This window comes from Phocoena sinus, chromosome 11 (assembly GCF_008692025.1).
Source record: "Phocoena sinus isolate mPhoSin1 chromosome 11, mPhoSin1.pri, whole genome shotgun sequence".
NCBI classification, from domain to species: Eukaryota; Metazoa; Chordata; class Mammalia; order Artiodactyla; family Phocoenidae; genus Phocoena; species Phocoena sinus.
The window spans coordinates 312280-337325 of NC_045773.1; the positions used below are offsets into that span (position 1 = coordinate 312280).

General features: G+C 59.4%; 1 protein-coding gene across 3 annotated transcripts in view; it reads right to left on the bottom strand.

Moving 5' to 3' along the window:
- UROC1 (urocanate hydratase 1) overlaps positions 1-25046 on the bottom strand; it is a 40837-nt gene that overhangs the window by 6538 nt on the left and 9253 nt on the right. For all 3 annotated transcript variants that reach the window (XM_032650087.1, XM_032650086.1, XM_032650088.1), the window contains 16 exons: positions 19453-19583; positions 18684-18777; positions 17761-17820; positions 17344-17472; positions 17175-17236; positions 13855-13921; positions 13629-13772; positions 12596-12684; positions 10074-10136; positions 9566-9745; positions 8801-8898; positions 8566-8638; positions 7461-7582; positions 7014-7084; positions 4268-4366; positions 2360-2459 (listed from right to left, as the gene is read on the bottom strand). In XM_032650087.1, coding sequence (XP_032505978.1) covers positions 2360-2459; positions 4268-4366; positions 7014-7084; positions 7461-7582; positions 8566-8638; positions 8801-8898; positions 9566-9745; positions 10074-10136; positions 12596-12684; positions 13629-13772; positions 13855-13921; positions 17175-17236; positions 17344-17472; positions 17761-17820; positions 18684-18777; positions 19453-19484 — 1483 coding nt within the window. In that variant the 5' untranslated portion in view covers positions 19485-19583. The remainder of the gene's footprint in view (positions 1-2359; positions 2460-4267; positions 4367-7013; positions 7085-7460; positions 7583-8565; positions 8639-8800; positions 8899-9565; positions 9746-10073; positions 10137-12595; positions 12685-13628; positions 13773-13854; positions 13922-17174; positions 17237-17343; positions 17473-17760; positions 17821-18683; positions 18778-19452; positions 19584-25046) is intronic.

Below are 25046 nucleotides of genomic sequence, written 5' to 3' on the forward strand. Positions count from 1 at the left end.
TAGCTCAGATGACAAAGAGCGTCAGTCCCACCCTTAGAGCGAACACGCTAAATTGGGGGGCAAACTGCAAATTACCAACTGTCGTCGGCCCATCAGAGGCCGAGGTCCCAGGGCGGCCAACTACCCGGAACTCTGTGGGGAGGCAGGCACCTGCCCAGAAATGGAACCCGTGCCTCGCTCGTGTCTCAGGACTCACTGAATGACAAGCCTCAGCTTGCCCGAGACCGAGGCCCCTGGGGACACGGACGGAAGGGTCGGCACCTTCCGGCGGGCTCTTCCTCCAAACCCCCACTTGTGCCCACAGAGAAGAGGAGGGGGTCCTGGGAATACTTTCGTCCTAGTGCAGGGCTATGAGATGCAAGAAAAGCAGCTCTAGGACCTGGAAAAGGCCAGGGAGCAGATTCTCCCCTGCAGCGTCCTGAGACATCACAGCCCTGCCTGCACCTCGACTTAAGCCCCGAGAAACTGACTTCAGACTTTAGACCTTCAGAACTGTGAGGGAACACATTTGTGCTGTTTCCAGCCTCCAAGTTTGTGGTATGTTGTTACCGTGGCCAAAGGATACGAATGTAAACCCCATTAATATCAGAGAACTTCAGAGCCAGCAGTATTATCAGGGATAAACAGGGACATCACACGATGATAGAGGTCAATTCTCCAAGAAGAGACAGTAAACCTAAACAAGGACACACCTAACAACACAACTCTAAAACACACGTGGCAGGGCTTCCCTGGTGGCGCAGTGGTTGAGAGAGAGTCCGCCTGCCGACGCAGGGGACACGGGTTCGTGCCCCGGTCCGGGAAGATCCCACATGCCGCGGAGCGGCTGGGCCCGTGAGCCATGGCCGCGGAGCCTGAGCGTCCGGAGCCTGTGCTCCACAGCGGGAGAGGCCACAACAGTGAGAGGCCCACGTACCGCAAAATAAAAAAAAAAAAAGAAAACACATGGCAAAGTGGATGAGAACTGAAAAGAGAACAGACAAATCCACAAACACAGTCAGGAACTTCATCACCCGTCTGTCAGTAATTTATGGAACAAGTCAGCAGAAAGTCAGTAAGGACCTAGACAACAGGAACAGCACCACCAACTGACGTGACCTAATTGACATTTAAAGAACAAGCCCCCAAGTAACCGCAGAAGACACCTTCTTCCCACGTGCCCCAAGATGGACCAATCCAACCCTTAACAAATTTAAAAGAACAGAATGAATACACAGTGAGCTCTCAGACTATAATGGAATTAAATCAAAAGTCAGTAACAGAAAGATATCAGAAAAATCTCCCCCAACTTGAAAATTTAAAAAGATACTTCTCAATCACTCATGGGTCCAAGAGAATGTCTCAAAGGAAATTTAAAATATTTTGAACTGAATGATAATAAAAATATATTATGTAAAAATTTGTGGGATGCAGCTAAAGCAGCGTTTAGAGGGAAATTCAAATTCACTTTTATTAGAAAAGAAAAAAGTTTAAAATCAGTAACCTCAGCTTCCACCTCATGAAACCAGAGAAAGAAAACCAAATTAAACCCAAAGTAAATAGGAAGAAGGTCATACTAAAGATAGAGTAGAAATCAATGAATTTGGAAGCAGAAAAGCAATTTAAAAAATCATTTAAACTAAAAGCTTCTTGAGAATCTCAATAAAAATGATAAACTTCTAGCCAGACTCATAAAGGAAAAAGAAAGAAGACACAGGGACTTCCCTAGCGGTCCAGTGGTTGGGGCTCCATGCATCCACTGCAGGGGGCATGGGTTCAATCCCTGGTCGGGGAACTAAGATCCCTCAAGCCCCACAGCAGCCAAAGAAAAGAAAGAAAGAAGCCACAAATGACCAACAGCAGGAATAACACAGTGGACCCCACAGATGTGAAAAAGATAATGAAGGAATACGATTCTATACGCATAAATTCCATAACTTAGACGAAGTGGACCAAATCCCTCAGAACAAAGTGATGTGGGTGGTGTTCCTGACCGTCCACCTCCTTCCCTTGGGATCCCGTCCATAATGGGAGGAGCTGCAGGTGCTGGGAACCAGAAGGCCCCCCAGGACCGGAACGCAAAAGCTCTGGGGCGACAGTGACAATCACGGTGGCTGCAGCAGCAGCAGCCCTTCCCTGAACGCGGCCCAGGTGCACCCGGGTCTCGGGCATCCACCTAGCTGGGCCACCTGGCACCCGCCCTGGTTTACAACTGAGCCCGCATCCCAGGACCCCTCCCTCCGTCCTGGGCTGGTCACCCCGTGCCACGCCTCTCAGAGGCCAGCACCTTTCTTGCGACACCACAACCGACTGAATGAATCACTTGATCGTTAAATAAAATCCAACAGAGAAGAAGTTTAAGTTGTGTTGTGCTCCTCACCCGCACAGAAGGCAGAGCCGTCACAAATGTTGGAGGTCTCCCTAAATGGGCTGTCTGTGCCGCTTACGTCGTGGTGGTCTCGGCTCAGGACCACCGGTGCCTGCAGTGTGGGAGGACACAAGAGGTCAGCTACCAGTGTCCAACTGCCCAGCACAGGGCAGAGATCAAGGGACAGGGCACACCCGATGCCCTTCGGATTCCCCTGAAAAGCAGACCTTCGGCGGGAGGAAGCACAGGGCTTCTGTTGCCCCCATGGCTGCTCAGAGACGCACTTTCCGGCCACCTGGAGCCCCGTGTGCTCTCCAGGGCGGGTCCGAGTCTCCTCAACCCCACCCACACTGTCACCACACCCACTTGATAGAGGAAGACTGAGGCCCGGAGAGGACAGGACACTCCCCGATGCCACAGGGCTGTAAGGGACAGCCTGGTGTTCGACGGCACTAGAGGTACCGGGATTTCACGGCTTCAGCGTCCGAGGAGCTGCCCTGCCCTTGAACAGGCCAAGTATGCTCCCCCTCTTCACCTCTGCCATGAACCACCTGTGCAGTATTCTGGCACCTTCTGGATACTCAGGCCTCCACTCTGCGTCTGCAAGGCAGCAGGCCATCCTGACCCGTCGCCCCACATGTCACCTCATTCACTTTATTCACAGAGCTCGGTACCACTGAGATCCCCTGAACTGATACCTTTGCCTGCATGTCCAAGTGTCCCTACCCCCAGCACCAGGCAGGACCCTGTCTACCTTGTCCTCTGCACGGCAGTGTTGCAGCAAGGCTGGCACCAGGGGACGCTTAGTAAGGAGTTGGGGGGGGAGGGAAGGAGAGATGGGGGAGGAGGGAGGGAGGTGGGAGGAGGGAGGGGGAGGGAAGGGGGAAGGGGGAGGGAGGGAATGGGGGAGGGGAGGGAAGGGGAGGGAAGGAGGGAGGGAAGGAGGGAGGGGAGGGAAGGAGGGAGGGGAGGGAAGGAGGGAGGGAGGGAAGGAGGGAGGGAGGGAAGGAGGGAGAGAAGGAGGGAGGGAGGGAAGGAGGGAGGGAGGGAGGGAGGGAGAGAAGGAGGGAGGGAGGGAAGGAGGGAGGGGAGGGAAGGAGGGAGGGGAGGGAAGGAGGGAGGGAGGGAAGGGGGAGGGAGGGAAGGAGGGAGGGAGGGAAGGAGGGAGGGAGGGAAGGAGGGAGGGAGGGAAGGGGGAGGGGAGGGAAGGGGGAGGGAGGGAAGGAGGGAGGGAGGGAAGGAGGGAGGGAGGGAAGGAGGGAGGGAGGGAAGGAGGGAGGGAGGGACGGAGGGAGGGAGGGAGGGAGGGAGGGAGGGAGGGAGGGAGGGAGGGAGGGAAGGAGGGAGGGAGGGAAGGAGGGAGGGAGGGAGGGAGGGAGGGAAGGGGGAGGGAGGGAAGGAGGGAGGGAGGGAAGGAGGGAGGGGAGGGAAGGAGGGAGAGAAGGAGGGAGGGGAGGGAAGGAGGGAGGGGAGGGAAGGAGGGAGAGAAGGAGGGAGGGAGGGAAGGAGGGAGGGAGGGAAGGGGGAGGGAGGGAAGGGGGAGGGAAGGCGGAGGGAGGAAGGACTCAGGCTGTCTCTGCCCTGCCAGCACTGCAGCACCATAGCAGGAAGCATGCACGCACCGAGCGAGGTGGGCAGGGCTGACCAGGACGGAAATGGGGAAAAGCAGGGAAGGCTGTCGTGGTTTGAAAGGGACAATTTAACAAAGCCACATGAAACACGCGTGGGAAAGCCACGTTTTGAGGTACGGGAGCCCTCTTTTCTGATAAGAGGTTCAGAGAGGGCCCCTGACTGCCCAAAGTCACACAGCAGGGACCGGGTCGTCAGAGCCTGGGTTTGAGGACGGGCCTCCTCCCTCCCGGGCCTGGGCTGGCCCGGTGGGGAGGCAGGGGAGCCCCACCCAAGCACAGGACGGCCCACCTTGATCTTCCCACGGGCGATGGCTTGGTTGAAGGCCACGGCGATGGCCACACGGCCTTTCTGGTCCGAGTACAGGATCCTGGCCTGGGAGCCCACCACCTGCGGAGAGAAGGGTGAGAGCTGACTGACGCGGGGGATGCTCGGGAGACATGGCCACCAGCAGTCAGACGGCCACCTCCAGGGAGGAAAGAGGCGGCTCTAGAGTCCAGCACTCACGTCCTGCCCCGCGTGTCCACGTGCAGTCTGGGCCCCCAGATGTCCCTCCTGACCCAACCCCACAGGGTTAACCCCAGGGGCCTCCGGGACCCTGACTCGCCTGTCTCCGGGGATATCACCCCGCTCGACCCTTCCCACCAGAGTAACCTCAGCACCCCACGAGGCGGTTCTGACGTGTCTGCCTTGCCCCGGCTTGGCACCCAGAATCTCCTTAGCGAGTCTGTGCTCATCACAGGCCCCGCGCCACAGGTGAGGAAACAGGCCGGGGAGGCTGAGCCCCTGCGCACCGCCACCAGAATGCAGCCCCTTTGGAGCTGGGGGGCACTCACTGCGGGCACCAAAGGCTCCCGAAAAGGAACCGTTGCTCGTGTTGGCGTTGTTACTGCCAGCACAGCAGTCACCGTTAGCACAGTGGCTCTCAGCCGGGCGACCTCTGGGGACGACTGTGGACATTTGGGTGCTGCTGGCACGGGTAGGGACGCTGCTAGACTGTGGTCCCCGTGACCAAGAATATCCAGCCCCCAGGCGCTCGAAGAGGTAGTAGCGCCCATGTTCACAGCAGCACCATTCACCAGTAGCCAAGAGGGGGAAGCAACCCAGTGTCCATGGCCGGTGATGGGTAGACAAGGTGTGGTCCATACACACAGGGAACATGCAGCTTAAAAAGGAAGGAAATCCTGACATGTGACAACGTGGATGAACCTTGAGGACGTCGTGCTCACTGAAATAAGCCAGACACAAAAGGAGAGGGGAGGGGAGAGGGAGCTAGCGTCTGACGGGGACAGAGCTTCAGCTGGGGAAGATGAGAAAGTTCTGGAGATGACGGTGGTGATGGTTGTACAACAGTGTATGTGCTTAATGCCCCTGAGTTGTACCTTCAAAATGGGTCAAATGGTAAATTTTATGTTATGTATATTTACCACAATCAAAAAAATTCACCTGGCCCCAAATGTCAGCAGTGCCGAGACTGAGAAACCCTGGACTCTCCAAAGGGGGTGCAGGTGTTTCCCTCAGCCGCCCAGGGATGGGGTGAAGCACGGCGGGGCGGGGGGCGTCCACAGGAGGCCCGCGCACGCCAGCCTTTCAGTCAGCCTGTGGCTTCCTCAGCCTCCCGCTTTCCACCCAAAGGCCTTGGTTTATTTGCGCCAGCTGCCTCAAATCCTTTTTGGAAAAACTGTACCGTAAACCAGCATGGCAGCCTTTCAGATTTCCCGGATCCAGAAACAGAAAATGGGAGGAACTGACCCAGGACTGCCAGCTTTGTCAAGAGTGTACGTTAAAAGGAACAATTAAAATGTTAAAAGGACAACCTTCTGTGATCACCAACTTTCATGAGAGACGAGGGAGGGAGGGAGTGGGGGGGGAAGGAGGGAGGGAGGGAGGGGGGAGGGAGGGAGGGAGGGAGTGGGGGGGGAGGGAGGGAGGGAGGGAGGGGGGAGGGCAGCCTGAAACAAGGGGGAAAGACACAACGTCCAAGTAACTTTAACTCAAACACAAAGAGAGGGTCTTGCTCGCAGGCTTGGGGTGGCGTCCAGCTGGCCGCCCACACGCCCTCAGCCCCGCAACCCTGCCGGCCCCTTCTCGGTGGTCGTGCCCCTCCTCTCCGGGCCTCCCTGGACTGGCCCCCCATCTCCACCTCTTGCCCCACCCTCCCAGGCCCAGGCCCTCAAGTCCAACAGCGACGGCCGTGGGCATCTCAGGCTCCAGGTAGTTGGCATGAAGGGTTTTGTGGAGAAACGCATTTGTGACCGCTGGGCCAGGAGGCGGCGGCAGCCTGGGTAGACAGGGCTGGACCAGGAAGCCCAGGAGAGGGGCCTCAGAGCTCAGGGGAGGCCTGGCTGAAGCCCAGGTCAAGGACCCACTGGTCCAGACGTGGTGGCGGCATTCGGCCATCAGGGTCTGTGGTCAAAGGCCTGTGACCCACACGCTCATTTCTCAGTTTGCCCTGGTGCATCCAGTTGTCTGTCTCCTCAGGCCTGTGCACTGGCTGACCCCTCTGCTTCCCCCACTGTCACTCCCCCCACCCAGCCCCCAACCCCACTTAGACCTGAACCCACAAGTCAGCTCCTCAGAGACACCCTTCTGACGGGTCCGAGTCATCCGACTCGCGGTCACGCTCAGTCACAGAAACGCCCGTCCCCCCAGCCCCGGCCCCGCAGAGCGTCAGAGGGCCTGCTCCAAGCCCCACACCACAGCTAGGGGGCACGCGCCGCCTCCAGCATCTCCACCGCGCAGATAGGACGGGAGGCTCAGAGAGGCCAAGCCACTCACCCCAGGTCACACAGCGGAGAAGCCGGGAGACCTGGCTCCAGGGCCCAGCAGGGGAGTGAGGGGAGGAAAGACCTGCCTGACCCTGGTTGCTGCCCCGGAGCCCAGGTCCCCTTCTGAAAGGTCCTGGGCTTCTCTGCCCAGCGGCCCCTGGGTGAGGTGGCCAGTGGGGACATCACCTAATTGGCCCAGGTGGCAAGCAGCACCTCACCCCGGGCGCGGTCCAGCTGCCCACCCTGCCCCCGCCAGGCTGAGCCCTCACCAGCCGGTGCTGGGAGGCCTCCCGGATCCAGCGGATGTTGTCCACGTACTGCTGCTCCACAGCCGGATTCACTGCAGGGAGAGGGGAAAGGGTGTCACAGGCACCGGCAGCCCCTGCCCCACGGTGGGGGGCGGCACAGACCCTCCCTCGCCAAGGCTGCAGTGCAGAGGCACCTGTCTGTGTCCACAGACGGACCCACAGATGGCCTGGAGCGGCTGTGACACGGAGACGCAGAGGGGCCTGGACACGGGGGAGCGGAGCAGATGGACACAGGGGCAGCTACGGGGAGGCAGAACACCATCCACGGGCACCAGCCGAGGATGTGCCCTGTGCCCACGGGGCCAGGCAGGGGACCTCGTGTCCAGGCTGCCCAGCACCGCCAGGCAGGTGTCTGTCGGAGCCTCTGGGGGTCACCCGTGCGCCAGCATCTCCAACCAACAGCCTCACCTCCACCAGCAATGGCCTCCTCCAGCACTGACGTGGCCAGCTGATCCGTGACCACCAGGTCCTGCGGGTCCCCGGATGTGCACACCCAGCGGAAAGGCCCAAATCCCTGGGAGAATATGTCCCTGCGAGGGCAAAAGGCTCGTCAGCTGGGGGCTTCCAGGCTGGCTGCACCCCCTGGCTGGGGTCACCACGGTCCATGGTCGGCGAGGCCGCAGGTGCTCCAGAACTGAGGAGGTGAGGGCTGTGCGCCAGGCGGGTGGTTCGTGGGGGCCTGTGTGGTGAGTGGGCGTCGGTGTCCACAATTGCTGCCGGAAGCCCCCAAGCCACGAACTGGACGGTAACTTCCCCCACCCCCCTCTGTCCCCTCGGTGTCCTTTCCCCCAGCTCCCCTCTCAGAGCTGTACCATCTCTGGCTGCAGGAGCAGGGAGCTGGGACACAGACAAGCAGAAATTCCTTAAATTGCTGTTGGAGACAACCTGAAAACCAGGCAACTGAAACTAAATATTGGGACAAACAGTAAACTTAAAGCCAAATCTGCTTTAAGTGGGCTGACCTTCCGAGGGGACTCCAGGCAGAGGAATGCAGGGGCCTCCCTGGGCTCCCTCCCACTGCCCCCTGGGGACACCCCAGTGGCCCTGGCCCAACTCTGGCCCTTCCCCTCCCACAGTGAACCTCAGAAGGACGCGGGCCTCTCTCGCCCCCCGGGGGTCCCCTCCGGTGCAGATCCGGGGCTGCTGCCCACCCCACCCGACCCCAGCGGCTCAGGCCCGAACTCCACCCTGTCCTCTCCCTCCGGCCGCTCCCTGGTCCCTGCTTGTTCCGGCCCACGTGGCCAGGAAAGCACACGGGCTGCAGGGATCAGGCCCTCCGCCGCCCACTCGTAGCTCGGGCGTGGCCAATCCTGTTCTCTCCCTGAGGCCCTGCACAGGGTCTCTCGTTGTCAGCTCCTTTCCCCCTGCATTTTGGGGTGGAAAGCCCGTGACCCGGTGCCATGACCACTTGTGGCCGAATGTAGGCCTCAGCACGTGGCCTGAGCAGTGGGGAGAGGAGGAGATCTTCAGACCTGCACGTCTACGACAGACGCTGGAAGGGCCCACCACTCACCCCATAATGTGCTGGACGTACGAGGGGTAGCGGAACTCCGTCCTGTTGGCGCCCGTCTTCCCCACGTCAGCCCCTGTGTGCGGAGACCCAGCATCACCTGGAGAAAGCGAGGCCCAGCGAGACCAAGGCCCTGGCAGGGCCAGCTTCCAGAAGGGACACGTGGAGCCAACCCGCGGGCCACACTGCCCCGCCCACGAGGCCTGCAGAGAGGGGACCCCCCTCCCTTCTCTCTCACCTGCTCTCTGGGCCTCCAGGAGGAAGGCGTTGCCATAGTCCCAAAAGAAGAAGTTCTCCTGGGCCAGCCTGTTGATGGCCGAGACGTGCCTCCTCAGGCTGCGAGAGGTGCGGTCAGTGGTCAGCTCAGCACCGCCCGCCAGGGCTGTAAGCACAGCCGAACCCCACGAGCCCCACCTCCCTGCTGACTCTTCCCCCAGCTGGCCCCACCCCTCCTGGCTCCACCCCCTGCTGACCCCACCCCTGACTGGCTCCACCCTCCTGGCTCCACCCCTGATGACCCCACCCCTCCTGGCTCCACCCCTTGCTGGCTCCTCCCCCAGCACCTCCTTCCTGGAAGCCCCGGTCCCTGCCGGCTCCTCAGGTCCCCCTAACCTTCAGGACCCTGCAGGCAGCCCCTAAGCTAGCGCCTATGGGTTGGGTCGCGCCGGGACCAGCCTCAGTGCTGAACAAGCAGCTGCCTCCTGCAGACGCGCCTCAGGCTGCCCTCCCCCAGCGCCTGCCCAGCACTCACACGTGCTGGAAGCTGCCCCCAGTGTTTTGCAAGTGTCACCCCAGTCTGTTCCCAGCATACCCACAGGCCAGGGAGCCCATGACCCCGTGTGACAGAGGAAGAGACAGAGGCCCAGAGAGGTTAAGGGTCTTGCCCGAGGCCACACAGCTGCCCCAGGAGAACTGGGCAGAGGCCAGAGCCTCCCAGTCCAAAGTTCCTGCAGGCCATGTGTGCCCCCGTCCCTCCCCCGAGCAGCCCTGGGACCTGCATCACCTTTCCTGGACCAGGGCTTTGAAGGCAGCAGGGTCGGAGGCCATGAGGCTCTGGGCCTCTGCGAAGCCCAGCTGCACGGGGTAGTAGCCACCGTTGAACGGGTTGTGGCAGGACGTCTGGTCTGACCCCAGGTCCACCAAAAGCTCCCCCGTCGTGTCCAGTTCACGGACCAGGCGCTCCCTGGGGAGACTCAGGTGGTCAGGGCAGGCAGTGCCGGGGCCCGAGCTCAGGGTCCAGCCAGAGGGGCATGCAGCGTTTCCCAGCCCACACGCCCAGTCGCCAGGCATGGAGGCTCATCCTGCTTTCCCTCTGGAAAGATCCCTGGCGGGAGGGCTGCCTGGCTGGGCAAAGGCTGCCGTGAGCTCGGCCAGGATCCGGGCCACGAAGGTTGGGAGCAGAGCCTCAAGCTGACACTGGAAGCCTTGTGTCCCGGGAGCACCTGGCCCAGGACCTTGGCTGGGGGGGGGCTCACCCGGTGTCCCCAAGGCTGCCAACTCCCCCCACTTACCAAAGATCCACCACGTTGCCATGGTAACCAAGGCTGAGGGCCTCCTTCCTCTTCCTCGCTTCCCTGGAAGGGGCAAGGGCAGGACAGATGGCCCCATCGCACCTGCCCACGGCTACCCACCCCCAACACACAAGCCCCAAGCTGGTGGGGATGCAGAAGGCCCAGGAGGCACCCAAAGCACCACGTGTGAGCGCAGGCCTGAGATGCAGGGACCCATGAGGTGTGTCTTTTGAGGACCCAGGCCTGAGGGGAACAGCAGACTTGAATGCCCTCGGGAGGACTGGCTGGCAAAGGTGACAATCCCTCCCCGCCCCAAAGTGTAGAATTCGATTAGTAGAATTAGGGCTGTTGCTGCGAGGACTCTAAAAGGGATCTTTGCAGAACTCACTCAAGGCAATCCTTAAGTTGCAGATGTCACTAAAGATGACTCTAAACCTTATTTGCGGGACTTCCCTGGTGGCACGGTGGTTAAGAATCTGCCTGCCAATGTGGGTGACAGGGGTTCGAGCCCTGGCCAGGAAGATCCTACATGCCGCGAAGCCGCTAAGCCCGTGCACCACAACTACTGAGCCTGTGCTCTAGAGCCCACGAGCCACAACTACTGAGCCCACGAGCCACAACTACTGAGCCCGTGAGCCACAACTACTGAGCCTGCGAGCCACAACTACTGAGCCCGTGAGCCACAACTACTGAGCCTGTGCTCTAGAGCCCACGAGCCACAACTACTGAGCCCGCGAGCCACAACTACTGAGCCCGTGAGCCACAACTAATGAGCCCGCGAGCCACAACTACTGAGCCCGTGAGCCACAACTACTGAGCCTGTGCTCTAGAGCCCACGAGCCACAACTACTGAGCCCGCGAGCCACAACTACTGAGCCCGTGAGCCACAACTACTGAGCCTGTGCTCTAGAGCCCACGAGCCACAACTACTGAGCCCGCGAGCCACAACTACTGAGCCCGTGAGCCACAACTACTGAGCCCGTGAGCCACAACTACTGGAGCCTGTGCTCTAGAGCCCGCGAGCCACAACTACTGAGCCTGTGCTCTAGAGCCCACGAGCCACAACTACTGAGCCCGCGAGCCACAACTACTGAGCCCGTGAGCCACAACTACTGAGCCTGTGCTCTAGAGCCCACGAGCCACAACTACTGAGCCCGCGAGCCACAACTACTGAGCCCGTGAGCCACAACTACTGAGCCCGTGAGCCACAACTACTGGAGCCTGTGCTCTAGAGCCCGCGAGCCACAACTACTGAGCCTGCGCGCCTAGAGCCCATGCTCCGCGACGAGAAAAGCCACTGCAATGAGAAGCCCACGCACCGCAACGAAGAGTAGCCCCCACTCGCTGCAACTAGAGAAAGCCCGCACACAGTAACAAAGGCCCGATGCAGCCAAAATAATAATAAGTAAATAGACAAACATTATTTGGAAAAATAAAAGGACAAAAAATGAAAATATATTTGGGGGAAACAGATTTGAATACATGAAAACCCCACAGACATGGGAGGGTCGCCATTCCCATCTCTGCATCTCCGCAGCTCAGGGAGCAGAAATGTGACCAGACGGCGGCTTAAGGCATTTGTTACACTGACTTGGACTGTGTGTGTGTTCATGCGTGTGACCGCAGAATTAAGGACCCAAACTGTGTGTGACAAGAGGGAGCCGGCATGTGGAAGAGGGATATTTAGAGATGACAGAAATGTCCCAGTGGTTGAAAGTGTGTGTGAGCGTGCGAGTGTGTATGTGTGGGTGTGCGAGTGGGCACGTGTGTTCCAGGTGCGCCCACAGGATCAGAGCCAGATCAGGTGAGACCCTTCATGCCACACTAGGAGGTTGGAACTTCTCCTGTGATTAATGGAGAGTTTTCTGCCAGTTTTCAAAGATCTATGTCCAAAAAGTATCCAGCCTTGGTAATGGGAATATTTCTCACACTCTGTGTGTCTTTGAACATTTTTACATAAGCCCCCTGGAGACCTTGGGCGAGTCTAATTGCAGCAGGTGGAGCCCCCCATGCAGAGGCGAACTCTGCACATGGGGCTCAGTTCTGCAGAGCAAATTCGTTGAGAGGATGCTTCAAAAAGGGCACCTGATCAGCGGCCTCCAGGGCAGCCCTGCCCCGTCCCCACTGAGATAGCTGAGGAGACGGCACGCAGCGGGGAGGGGCCCAGTGCCACAGGACCAGCCGTGGCCCCCTTGGGGAGGAGGACGGGCCTTGCAGAACCTGACGGGGTCCTGTTGAGGAGAAGCTCCACCTCCCAGGGGTCGAGCAGATCCAAGCAGCACCTACTGTGGGCCAGGTTCTGGGCTGGGCACTGAGGCGCCACGGGGAGAAACGCAAGACATGCTCTTTGCAAAACTGTGGCCGAGCGTCGGGGTCACCGAGAAAACTACTGAAGTCTGTTAGACCACGTGTATGGGCACCACGGATGCACACGGGCTTCCCCCACGCGCGCGGAAGGGACCAGCGAGAAGCAGAAATTGAGAAGGTCCCGGCCCGGTCTCCCCCCGAGCCGGACACCGTACCTGAGTCTTTCAATGCAGCAGTCCAAGCTGTCGGTCACTTCCATCAGCCAGCCTTGCTTGTGGCGTTTCATGAGGGCCGCTCCATCCACCTGGGACCACGAGGCACGGGTGTAGATCACCCCCTTTCCCAACAGGGCCAGGCAGACCCTACGAGCTGCTGTCAGTACTGACTCCCCCTCCTGCCTCGCATCAGCAAACCCGGATTTCGCTCGGCCCCAGGGCATGAATCACATGCTACCTAATCGCAACTGCCCTCCCACCGCTTCCAGCCTCCCTTGCGGATCAGAACGTCCGTTTGATCCCATACTGACTGATGAAGTAAAGAAGGAGTTTCTAAGGCATTATTTTCCTGCTAAAAAAGAGTCAGCCATAGCTGGCACTTCTCCTTTGCCCTGCCTTGGATGTAGATGGGATGGCTGGGGCTGGGGCAGCCACTTGTGTGTGCACAAGGGAAGCCCAAGAGAATCTATAGAGATGTTGACCCTGACATTGAGCTGCTGAGCCAATGCCAGCCCTGCTGGTTACGTGAGAAAAATAAAACCCTCTTTGTGTAAGCTGCTCTCGTTGGGTTTTCTGTCACCTCAGCCAAGTGGGCTCCTAACAAGTACACCTGTGCGTGATCCCACAGCTGCGTGCCCCCATGCTTTCCTCCCGGCCGCCCCTCCTCTTCCGCTCCCTTCCCCTCTTCCTGCCGGAGGAACTCAGAGCCAGAGGGAAGGTTCCTGCGCTCTCCCCGGCTCTCCCCCCACCGACCGGCCGACCGCTCTGTCTGATATGGGGGAGCCTGGCTCAGTTATTCACAGGCTGCACTCCAGGGCCCCAGGGCAAGGGAAGCCAGGCCTCAGGGTGGCGGCTTCACGGCCGAGTGTAGGCAGGCACTGGCCCTGGCAGGTGACGGGCACTTGGAAGGCAGGGGCATTCGCTGTCCTGGGGACCCAGGCTGGGAGGCCTGCGGGGTGAGGGCGAGAGAAGAGGGGGCAGGTGGGGATGGGGGGCTCTGGAGGGGGGCGGGGAGACGCTCCCGCCAGCTCACCTCTGCAATCACGCCGATGCACCCCACGATGACGGCGGCTTTGGCCTGAGCCCCGCTCATCCCGCCGAGCCCGGAGGTGACAAAGACCTTCCCGGCGAGGTCCTGGACGCCCAGGTACCGCCGCCCGGCATTCAGCACGGTGAGCTGCAGGGCGAGGACTCGGGTTCACGATCCACGCCAGCTTGTCCACCCCCAGGCCCGTGGGCAGGCGTGGCCCGTCTCTCACCACCGTGCCGTGGACGATGCCTTGGGGACCAATGTAGCAGTAACTACCCGCCGTCATCTGGCCGTACCTGCCCACAGAGGGGGAAGCGGGGTGAGCCGGGGCCTGGCGCCCCACTTCACAGGGCCAGAAACGCACTGTCGTCACCCCAAGTGCAGCATTACCTTCTCCTTCAGAGACGAAAGAAAGCTACAGAAAAGGCCCCGCTCCCCCATTTCTGGTCCCCCTGGGACCTTTCACAGACAGGTTTCATTCTCTTAAAAACTGTAGTAAAATCACCGGGGAACATTTAGCCACGTGGACAAGAGCTGACATGACCCAGCACCTCCAGGTGAGGGTGAGTCACCACGCCTTCCCGTGGTGGCCAAACCTGGGGGAGCTGAGCCGCTCCTGCAGGAGGAGACCCGGGGCCGGGGGAACACAGAGCGGAAAAGGCCGCGGCCTCCCGGCAACACCCCGAATCCGGACAGTGCGGGATCCTGGTCCCGGGACGTCCAGACACCTTCACCGGGGCCGGGGAGGGGAGCTCTGCCACCCGTCAGGGGACACCTGGGACTCGTGTGCGGCACGCAGGGCAGAGTCCAGCGAACGGCGTTAGTTTTGTGTGGGTGATCATTGCTATTTACATAAATGGCCTTGTTCTGTAAGCACTGTTTCTGGATCTGTATTCCCCCAGACACAAGGCCTGTAGGGGCCTTTCCACGTCAGCACCCGCAGACCTTTCGCGGCTCCACAGTCAACCCCGTCAGAGGGCACAGGGTGTCCCCTCTCCCTGTCGGTCAGCCGGGGAGCTCGGCTGGGCCACAGGACAAGGCCGCAGTAAGCGACCTCCCTGGCCCTGCCATGCCCTCCAGGGTAGAATCCAGGAACGCGGTGCCAGGGCACCAGTGCAAACATTTAAAATACTAATAGACAGCATCCCATTCCAGAGTGACTGTCACCAGCAGGGCACAGGCACTCCTGTTTGCATCCAATGATACTTGTCCAACAGCTGAGTTTCTGGCAATGTGATGGGAAATTTTGCTGTTGCCTTAGATTTACTCTTCCCCGAGGACCATTGAGGTCAGGAGACCCTCGAGGCTGCTGTCCCCCGGCCACTTTCCGTACCTTCTCTGCTCTGGATCAGGGTGCATCCTAATTCTCGCAGATCTGAACGCCAAGCCCGTCCCATAACTGGGACAAAGCACTGGACCATGTCGAACCTCTGCTTCCTCCTCCAGAAAATGGGCAGTCATGACCCGTGCCTTGCGTGTTTGTGTGAACACGACAGGAGGTAAGAGAATCGTGCTGATATGATAGACATCTACCAGGGAGGCGGGTGAAAGCATCAGACCCCGCCGCAGGGCGTGCTCCCTGGTGGCCGCCACCCGTGGCGCCTTTACAGATGGGATCCGAGTTCCCAGGTGGCCCGGGGACACGCGGCGGGGCTGGGAAGCGATTCGGAGGCCTTCCGAGTCCATCCCTCGTCTCACCTGATCCACTGCTGCCACTCCTGCAATTCACTCTTGGGGGTAAAATCATGGGGTCAGAGTTGTCTCCATCTGCGGCTTTGACCGCAGTCACTGGATGTGGCCCTCCCGTGCCCCCAGCCGTGCCGTATAGACCTTGACACCCCAGCCGGTGGCTGCCTGTTCCCCCACGTACCCCCCACCACGGAGGGGGCCAGTTCCACTTTTGTCAGCCTGATGGTGAAAAGGCTTTGCCCTGGTCAGCGGTTCTCAGATTCCTTTTCCAGGTAACCCCTTCCCACCTCTATGGTGATGTGCATCTTCTCTTTGGTCAACTGCTCACAGCGCCTGGGGTCAGCACTCACGGGCAGCCAGACCGGGTCTGACTCTGCAGCTCTGCCCCCTTTAAACTTCTCTCCTGAGCCTGCAGGACAGCAGCACGGGGGCTGGTCCATGGCCACACTCAGGACGCCGACCGGACACCGACCATCCCTCTGCTCCCACTGGTACAGAAGAGGTCAGGCCTCATAACAAATAATAGTAACAGCAACTTATTATATAATAACAGTAACTACTTATGACGAAGGAAAAAGGTAATTGGGTTTCTGAGCCTCAGTTTCTTCCTCCACAAAATGGGTTAATAAGGGCCCCTAGCTCAGAGGCTTCTGTAAATCCTAGAACAAGTGGCGGCGACCATGGTTACAATCATTCATAGGGTCTCAGCCTGAGGCCCAGCGGGGTGGTTAGGACGCCAGCGCACCGCTCCCAGAGACCCACAAACACGTGCAGATCAGGGCTGTCCTGTTGCATTCTTTACATCCCCAGAACACTGGGAACAACCCAAACCGGGTGGCAAGTGAGCTAAATAAATAACAGCGCAACTGAGCACTGCCGGTGAAACCCAGCAAGTCAGCCCGAATCCCGAGGAGGGGCCAGGTGCGGAGGGCGTGGTCCCTGGCTGTCGAGTCACCCCCGCCGAGCGCCCGCGCACACACACGGGAAGTCGGGCAGGACACAGGAGACGCTGTGAATGAGGGCGTCCGGGCGGGAGGAGGTTCCCTTCTCGCTGTGGCTCCTTCTACAACGTCTGAGGGAACACCTCCCGTTGGAGCGTTAATGTGACAGCGCGCTCAGGGGCTGCACAGACAGACGCGCCGTCCGAGCTCACGGAACGGAGCACGTGACGTGTGCGTTTGCGCATTCGTTACATGTAAATTTCACTTCAAGACCAAGAAAACTGTGGGGACTTCCCTGGCGGTCCAGTGGCTAAGACTCCGTGCTCCCAACGCAGGGGTCCCAGTTGGATCCCTCGTCAGGGAACTAGATCCCACACGCATGCCGCAACTAAGAAGCCCGCGTGCTGCCACTAAGAAAGTCTTCGTACTGCAACAAAAGATCCCGCACGTTGCAGCTAAGACCCAACACGGCTAAATAAATAAATAAACATTTAAAAAAGAAAAAGAACTATGGACAAATACTGAATTCCAGGCAACAATATTTGCAGCTTACTTTGAGACGCATCCAAAAAATGATCGTGGATATAGGGATGGGTAGACAGACAGGTAGGAGCTCACGTGAGTTTAGTAGCATGTTAATCACAGAATCTTGGTGCTCCCTATTAATTCTGTCAATTTTCTGTACGTTTGAAACCGATAGTAAATTGTTGCAAAAGTAGGATTCAAACTGTAGGTTCACTTGCTCACACCTATATGAAAACTGTAGGCATATCTATGAAAACTAGCAGAAAACACATAAATGCGAAACCGTGCTGTAGAGCTTCGACTGTGAGGGCTTTGCAAAGTTGCAGGTACTGCTGCTGCGTTGCTTCATAATGAAGCCTGGCGAAGGCGGAACATAAGCCGAAACAGTACTTACATGGTAACCCCCATGGCAAAGAGCTTCTCGTACTCCATCCTGGAGGAGTAGTTGGGAATGACCTGCACAAGAGGGCTGGGCTGAGGGCTGCGGGCGGCACCGTGCCCTTGGGGACGATGGCTCGGCGGGTGTGCGGGCACCTGGCCCTCCCCGCTGCCCTGGGACCCACCATCCCATTGGTGATGACCAGCCTCGGGGCCCCAGGGCTGCTGGGGAAGAGGCCCAGGGGGTGTCCGCTATACATGACCAGCGTCTGCTCCTCTGTCATCTGGGACAGGTAGGACATGGTCAGCCAGAACTGCGGGGAGAGCGAAACACGGGGGCTCTGTGAGCAGGGGCCCTGCACCAGCCCCAAGCCCCCCCCCCCCCCCAGGCCCTAGCCGTCCTGCCCGGAGCCCTCTACCCTCCAGTGGCTCTCCCTCAGGACCTCCGACGTCCCCAAGTAGCCTCCGGGGCTGGGATCTCAGGCATCGGGGAGGCAGAGCCCGAGTCCTGAGCCTGGTCTGTAAGGTGCTTCCAGGCCAGAGGACGTGGGGGAAGAAAGGCCTGGGGTCAGGGCGGGGCCAAGCCACACAGTCCAGCGTACCTGAGCCCAGTTGCTGAACACCTGCCCGTTTCCTCCGTAGGTCACGAGCTCCTGGGGAAACTGGGGAGGACACGATGCTGTCTGAGATGGGGGCCTGGAAGGGAGGCCCCTGCCTGCGCCAGGCTCAGGGGCCAGGTGGCCGATGACCCCCGAAGGACGAGTGGGGGGCAGGGGAGGAGCCAGAAGGGGCAAGGCCCGGGGACAGTGGCCCACCCGTGACCGGGTTAGTGTCCAGCCTGGGATGAGCGTCAGAGCTGGGTCTGAGGAAGCTCCCGCCACTACCTGGAGTGGTCACATCCTAGGACCCTTTCACCCTCAAGTAAAATACTCAGGGACCCCCGAAGCCTAACCTTCCTTGAATACGGGTGTCAGAGGTACAGACTGGCGCTCAAGGACGCCGGGAAGGGCACGTGTAGCCACTGAGCACTTGAGCCACAGCCCGTCTGACAAGCTCTGGGGGTAAAATACACCCCTGGTTTCAAACACTCAGTAGGAAAAAAACACCACAGAATATTTATATTGATGGTCACATGTTAAATGATAATATTTTTAGTAGGAGAAAAACACTAAGAACATTTCTACTGATGATCACACGTTAAATGATAATATTTTGGATATACTAGGACAAACCACAGTGTTAGATCTGTTTCTTTTCAGTCTGCACGTGGCTATCAGAAAATGTAAAATTACACGTGTGTCTGCTGTGCCAACGCTGGTGTAGTGGTGCCGATGCTGCACCGCAGTTACCGAAGACGCAGCTGCTAGGGGCGCCCTGGAGAAGCGGATGATGTCCTCTCTGCACGGTCTTTGCAATTTCCCTCAAATCTATCATTATTTCTAAATAAAAAGCTTGAGAGCGTTTCATGCGTTTCTCCCATTCCGTTTCCACTGCTGGCCCCTGGCCCCCGTTTCCTGGCCTTTACCTGGGCCACGGCAGGGTCCAGGTTGTTCATGATCATATGCATGATAGCTGCAGCCGCTCTCGTCCGGCAGGGGTACTGCTCCACTGGGTAGGCCCTGCAAAGGGGGCGCAGCTGCCAGGCCTGACGACGGGCGGGCACAGGCTTCCTTCCCGCTAAAGCTTGGGCCCAGCCTGGGCCGGGCGCAGAGGTGGACAGCCAGCCCTGGCATCCCGCAGAAGGCGCCTCGGAACTCCCAGCAGGAGGTGTTTCCAAACGCCCTCCTGCTTTGTGCCCGGCCCCTCCCACCCAGGCCGTCCTCCCTCCCCAGTGGGCAGGCTCCGACTGGGATAAAGCGGACTGCAAAGCAAAGCTGAGGCCTCTCCTGCAGGTGGACTCGATTCATCCGTCCTTTCCTTTGGGCCATCGGTGCTCCTGGGCACCCATTCTGCAGGGGGCGCCTGGCCAGCAGCCCCAGACAGGAGCAGAGGGCAGGTGGCTCCCGCTTTGCGGGGTCATTCCAGACAGTCTGCGCTTCCGGCATTTCCAAGAACAATGGTGCTCAGAGTGCGATGCCTGGGCAGGGGCAGCATCTCCTGGGGACGGTGAGGAAGGCAGATCCTCCCGCCAGGACCTGGCAGCAGCCCCAAGCCTGGCCCAGGGCAGACGCATCCCTGGGCCTCCTAGTGGGAACAGCCTGGACCTCCCCCTCATTGTGTTCTGACCGCCAGCAGGGTCCCTCCAGGGAGCCTCCCACTCTGGGCCCCTGTGAATCTGTGGCCGCAGCACTCACTTCATTTCAATGTCGGGGCAGAAGCGGTACATGTAGATGTGCCCATACAGTCGCAGCTCCTGGGCGAACTCGGGGGCCAGCAGCTCCTGGGTGTCCGGGGGGAAGTACCGAAGGGCATTCCTCAGCGCCAGCTGGGGGTGGGGGAAGGGGAGAGGGGTGAGGATGGCGGGGGTGTGGGCTCCAGGCCAAGATCTCCCCACCTGGATTTGCCTCTGCACCACTCAGAAACCCAGGGCCCCGTCCAGAGACTGCCTGGTTCTCACCCTGGGCCAGCCTACCGTGATGCCTCCTGCAGGAAGCCTTCCCTGACTGCCCTTCCTGCTTCCCTTGGCAGCCCTCGAGTCCCTCCGTCTTCTTGCTCACCAGGGGACCAGGCTGCTCGACCCAAGGCAGGGACCAGAGAGGGGCTGCCCCGAGGCCCGTGGCTACAGCGGCACGCGCAGACTCGGGGGGAGGGCAGGCTGACAAGCCAGGGCCGGAGGCTCCTTGTGCAAGTGCGGAGCAGCACCCAGCGTGGCCGGTGGCCTCGGGCGGCACACAGCTCCGGGAGGCCCGGGGCAGTGCCTGGAGCCGGGCTCAGGCGCCCAAGAGCAGGAAGAAGTGTCTAAGGCTTCTCATCGCACACCGTGGAGAGCGGCCCGACTCCTGCCCCCGTCAGCCTTCTCCAGGCGGCCCTCGTGCTCCTGTCCGGCCCCTTCCCTTCCCGCTGCCCCAGCCCCCGTGCCAGCTGCCTCCCTGGGAGCCCCCTCCTCGAAGCCCCAGTCCAGACGCCCGTCCTTGGGGCCCGCCTTGACCGTGCGGTCTTGACTCTCAGCACCCCCATGCTTCTCTCCCACAGGCTCTGCGTCTTCGGATGCTTCACCATTGGCTCCTTGCCTCCCATCAGTCTCGCTGAGCTCAAGCAGGGCCAGGGTCCCGGCGGACCCTTCACAGCGCTCCCCCTCCCACCACCCGGCAGGAGCGTGCGGCTGGGGGCGCGGGGTGACGACCCTGTGTCGGGGCGGACGTCGAGGCCACGCCTTCAACCAGCTGACCCTGGAGAACGAACTGCTTTGGGGGCGTGATGAGGGGCCGGTGTGAACACTTTCATTCGACACACGGCCACTGACGGGGAGGCAGTGTGAGCCTCAGAGAAGATGGGTGGGCAGAGGTGACGGGAGAAGAGTCTGTGGCCCCGGCCTGGGCCCTGAGGGCACCAGCGCGTGGGCAGGCAGGGCGCAGGGCCAGCCCGGGAGACAGAGAGCCGGGACCCGGCCAGGAGGACAGCCTGCCCCGCGTGCCCTGAGGTCCAGCACCGCGCGACAAGGGTGTCACTGGGTACCTGGGGGCACATGGGGTGGGAGGAGAGAGGAGGGGGAGGGCGGCGCAGGAGGAAGCCGAGGGCAAGAAGGGCAACGAGGGAAACTCCAGCTCAGGAGTGACGGGGACTTGACAAGGTTTGCACAGCGAGTCCCTCTCTAAGGTCCACATGGAATAAAGCACGTAATCCCTGCTCTCTTGGAAAAATCGAAAGGCGGCTAGAAATACGTCCACAGGCGGTGCTCAGACTCCAGCGGACTCGAGAATCGCGCAGAGGGTCAGCTGCATCGGAGGGCTGGGCCCGCCCGCAGCGTCTCTGACTCACGTTTCTGATGGGATCCCAGCTGCTGCCGCTGGTCCGGGACCCCCGGGGAGGCACGAGAGAGCCACGCACAGCAGCAGGGTGGGAGGGGAAGAGGCCGGCGTGGGGAGGGCATGCTGCAGAAGGCCAGGGACACGGCTTCAAGGGCAGGCAGGGCTAGGCGTGCGCCAGAGCTCAGGAGGGCTGGGCCCTTCAGGGTCGTGCCCGTCACCTCGGCCTGGGCCTCTGGGGTCCATGTTACACCTCGACGCAGCGGTTGGGTGGTTTTTTCTATCAGTGTACAGCTTCTAATCAGAGCTTGCCAAGAGAAACTGAACATTTACAGAAAAGTTTCAAAAGCAACGTGTCACACACACACACTCCACGGGAGGCGTGACCTTACTACACGGGCCCTAATACATCCTACCCAACTGGAGCTTCTTTTATTTCATTTTCTAACGAATACTGGTTCCGACCCCCTAAGCCCACTTCCCAGCTGCTGGGCTATTGCTCCCTGTGGACAATTTCCATCTCAGGATTTGCTGAATTTCTCTTTATCCCTGAAATTCAGAAAACTAGCCTGGATATGTCTTCACGTGGACTATTGTACGTTGGGGTTTCTTTTGGTTCTTTCAACGACAAACTGTCTTTGTATCTGAAATTTCACATTTCTACTAGTTCAGCAAAGTTGTCTTCTGTGACACTTTTGTTGAATAGTTTTATCTTCTGTGTCTGAATTTACGTAACAGGCCTGCAGTGACTATTCCTTGAGTGAAAAACTTAAAGCAGCAGCTCTGCTGGCCTGGATTCAATACCCCAAGCTCTGAATGGGGGCAGTTCTTGGGGTCAGGACGAGAAAATGCAATTCGGACAGGCGTGTGACCTTCCCCCCGGGGGGATGAGAGGCAGTCTCAGCAGAGGAGGCCCCATGAGGACAGGCCAGGTGGAGAGGTGGGACGGTTTCCCGATGAGCTCGGAAAGGCAGGCACAGCTGCCTACCGGGCCCTGCTAAGCACCGGCTGGACCAGCCCGGGAGGCCGCCCGCCTGCTTCTGCATCTCTCGGGGTGCCAGCTTGGCCGTGTCGCTGGAAGGACTAACGAGACAACACGCACGGCCCGGCACACCGCGCAGAGCTGCGCCCTCCTGTCCCTGTAAAGACACCCAAGCCAGAGCCTGGGCCATTTCTTGCTTCCCCGCCTCCCCAGCTTTGCAGCTTCCTTGTTAAAAGGTCTTCAGTTTACTTCAAATGCTGCCAGGAAGAGCCCGTGGGGGCCATACTTGGGGATTCACCCCCGGGGTCAGCTGGCACTCATGCCGCAGTGCTACCGCCTCAGCTCCACGGCAAGTCTGCCCCGGAGGGTCTGCTGTGTAGCACGTGGATTCTCACAGGTGAGATTGTGGCCTGTTAATCAGAGAATGCACTTACCAGTGGGCTCTTACTGGCAAAATCAGAAGCATCTAAGGCACATAAACTGGACAGAATTCCAGAGACCTCCATCTCCCCGACCTTGACCTCAAAGGCATAAGAAGCGGACAAGCTCAGTGGCCTGTACCCTTAGGATCATGGGATTATTTCATAAAAGTCCCGTGTTCAGCCATTGGGCTGGAGAATTCTGGGTGCCTGATAGGATGGGGGACAGAATTATGGGCCCCAACGATGTCCACACCCTATTCCCCGGGAATATGTCACGTTACATGGCAAAAGAGACTTTGCAGATGTGATGACAGAAGGATTTTGAGATGTGAGATGATCCTGCCCATCCAGGTCAGCCCTAGTAATTACGAGCGTCCTTCTGAGAGGAGAGGGGAGGCTCAGAGTAAGAAAGAAGGATTTCAATGTGCTGTGCTGTCAGCTTTGAAGACGGAGGATGGGCCCAGGAGCCCAGGAACGCAGGCGCCTCTGGAGGCTGGAAAATGATGCAGCAGGGCTGGCACTTCAGGAAGCTCTGAGGGGAGAATCCCTGCCCTGTCTTTTCCAGCCGGCACACCTCACCTCTCAACTTCAGCCTCCTCTTCTGTAAAAGGAGCAGACGGCCCCCACCTCACAGGGCTGCTCACCCGGCATCTGGCACACATGGGCCACTGGGGGCCCAGCTGCCCGGACGACCGTCTGCACACTCATGGCCTCCACGCGGGGCCCCTGTCCACCTGCCCCCCTAGGAGCTCTGCACCAGCCCTCGCTCTCTGTGGGCGGCATGCCAAGCAGCAACTCGCACTGCTGCTCCGAGACCTTCATGGGCTTCTGACACAGCGCACACTGGTGGGCATCCAGGACCCCCAGTAGTCAGGCTGGGCCTGGCTCTTGAGGTCGGCACCCAGCCTGGGCCTACGCGGGGCCTCGTCCACCCCAGCCTGCCTTGCACAGGCCCGTCTCTGCATCTCCGCTCACTGCCTCCTTCTGTCCCAGATGCCTCGCCTCTCAGATGTCCAAGTCTGGGAACGTTGCCCCTGGTGCCAAGACCACCTCCTCCAAGAAGCTTTCCTAGGTTTCTCCTGCCCGCTGAACTCTTGGAGGGTCTTGGTTCGGGCGCTTAGCACATGGTCTTGTTCACTCATTCAACAAACAGCTCTGGCATCGCTGAAGACCCAGAAGTGAGCCCCACAGAACCCCACCCTCAAGAAGCTGAGGATTATGGTCAGCAGTGGTGGGAGGTCTTCAGACCTGGGATCTCAGGTCCAGCACAGCCCCTGAGGGTGGGGCACGCTTTGGGGAAATATCGGTAAGAGAAGCTGCACGTGGGGGAGCGGGGATGCCGAGGACGTTTCTAACAGGATGTGACGAGACCCTCCCTCTGCACTACAGTCCCAGTGACTGAAACCCGACAGCCAGACCATCCTCTGCGTTTCAACAGAAATCCACTTAAAGAAGAACAAAGAGTGGAAGATGTTTTCGTTCGTCCAAACCACGAAAAACAACAACAGTTCAAACAATGGGGCAGCTCCAAACGCACCAACAAGGAACAGCCTCAAAAGAAACCAGCCTGTATGGAAAACTTCCACTTATGCTTTTAAGAAGGATGGACACACACACCTTGTGCGCACATAGAAAGTGTCTGGAAGGAGACACCAAAAGATTAGGAAACGTTATAATATTTGACTTATCTCTTAAAATTACCTTTAAAAGCTTATGTCAAAATTCAAAGGGACGTTTAAATAAAACAGAAAACCAGCCGCAGGAAAGCATAAAGCCGGCCGCTGAGGAAGCCGTCCCTGGGTCTGGGCCTGTCCAGGAGGAGCTCTCGTGTCCTCTCGCAGGTCCCGGCGGGGAGTGGACGCATGGGCCCTCCAACACCCACCGCTCCTCCGACCCGGCTGGCGTCCTACACTTCAGTCCAGCCGGGACACTGTGGACCACAGTCCGCCCAGAGCCCACCCACAGGCTAAGGGCTCAGCCCCACGAGATGGCCCCGCTTCAGACGCCAATTACACGCCCCATTGTCGCCTGTGCTCCTGACCAACCAGCTAGAAATGGGGAGCCCACGCCCCACCTCAGGTTTAATAATTCGCCAGAATGGCTCACAGAACTCAGGGGAACATGTTCGCCGGTTTATTACATAACAGAGGATGTGATGAAGGGTACAGGTGAGCAGCAACCCTCGGCGGGGGCGGGGGAAGGCGCCCCCCCCCCCCCCCGCCCCCGCATCTCCACGTGTTCACAAACCCAGACACTGCCAACCCTGTAGCTGGGGGATTGGTAGGTGTAGGCATGATGGATCATTAACTCCATTCCTGGCCCCTCACGGTGAAAGTTCCAACGTGCAACCACGGCTTGGTCTCTCTGGTGACCAGCCCCGACCAGGAGCCCCTGGAGTGGCCTCCTACCGCCCAGGGAATTGCAGCAGAACCCGGGTCAAAGACCAAACAGCAGCAGGAAGGGGGAGGGGCACAGAGCCATACGCCTCTTTCTCCTTGTCCCCCAGGACCAGCAGGCTGCAGGCTCCCCACGCCCCGGGCGCCCACACCGAAGATTCAGCCCCTTCCACAGCTCAGACT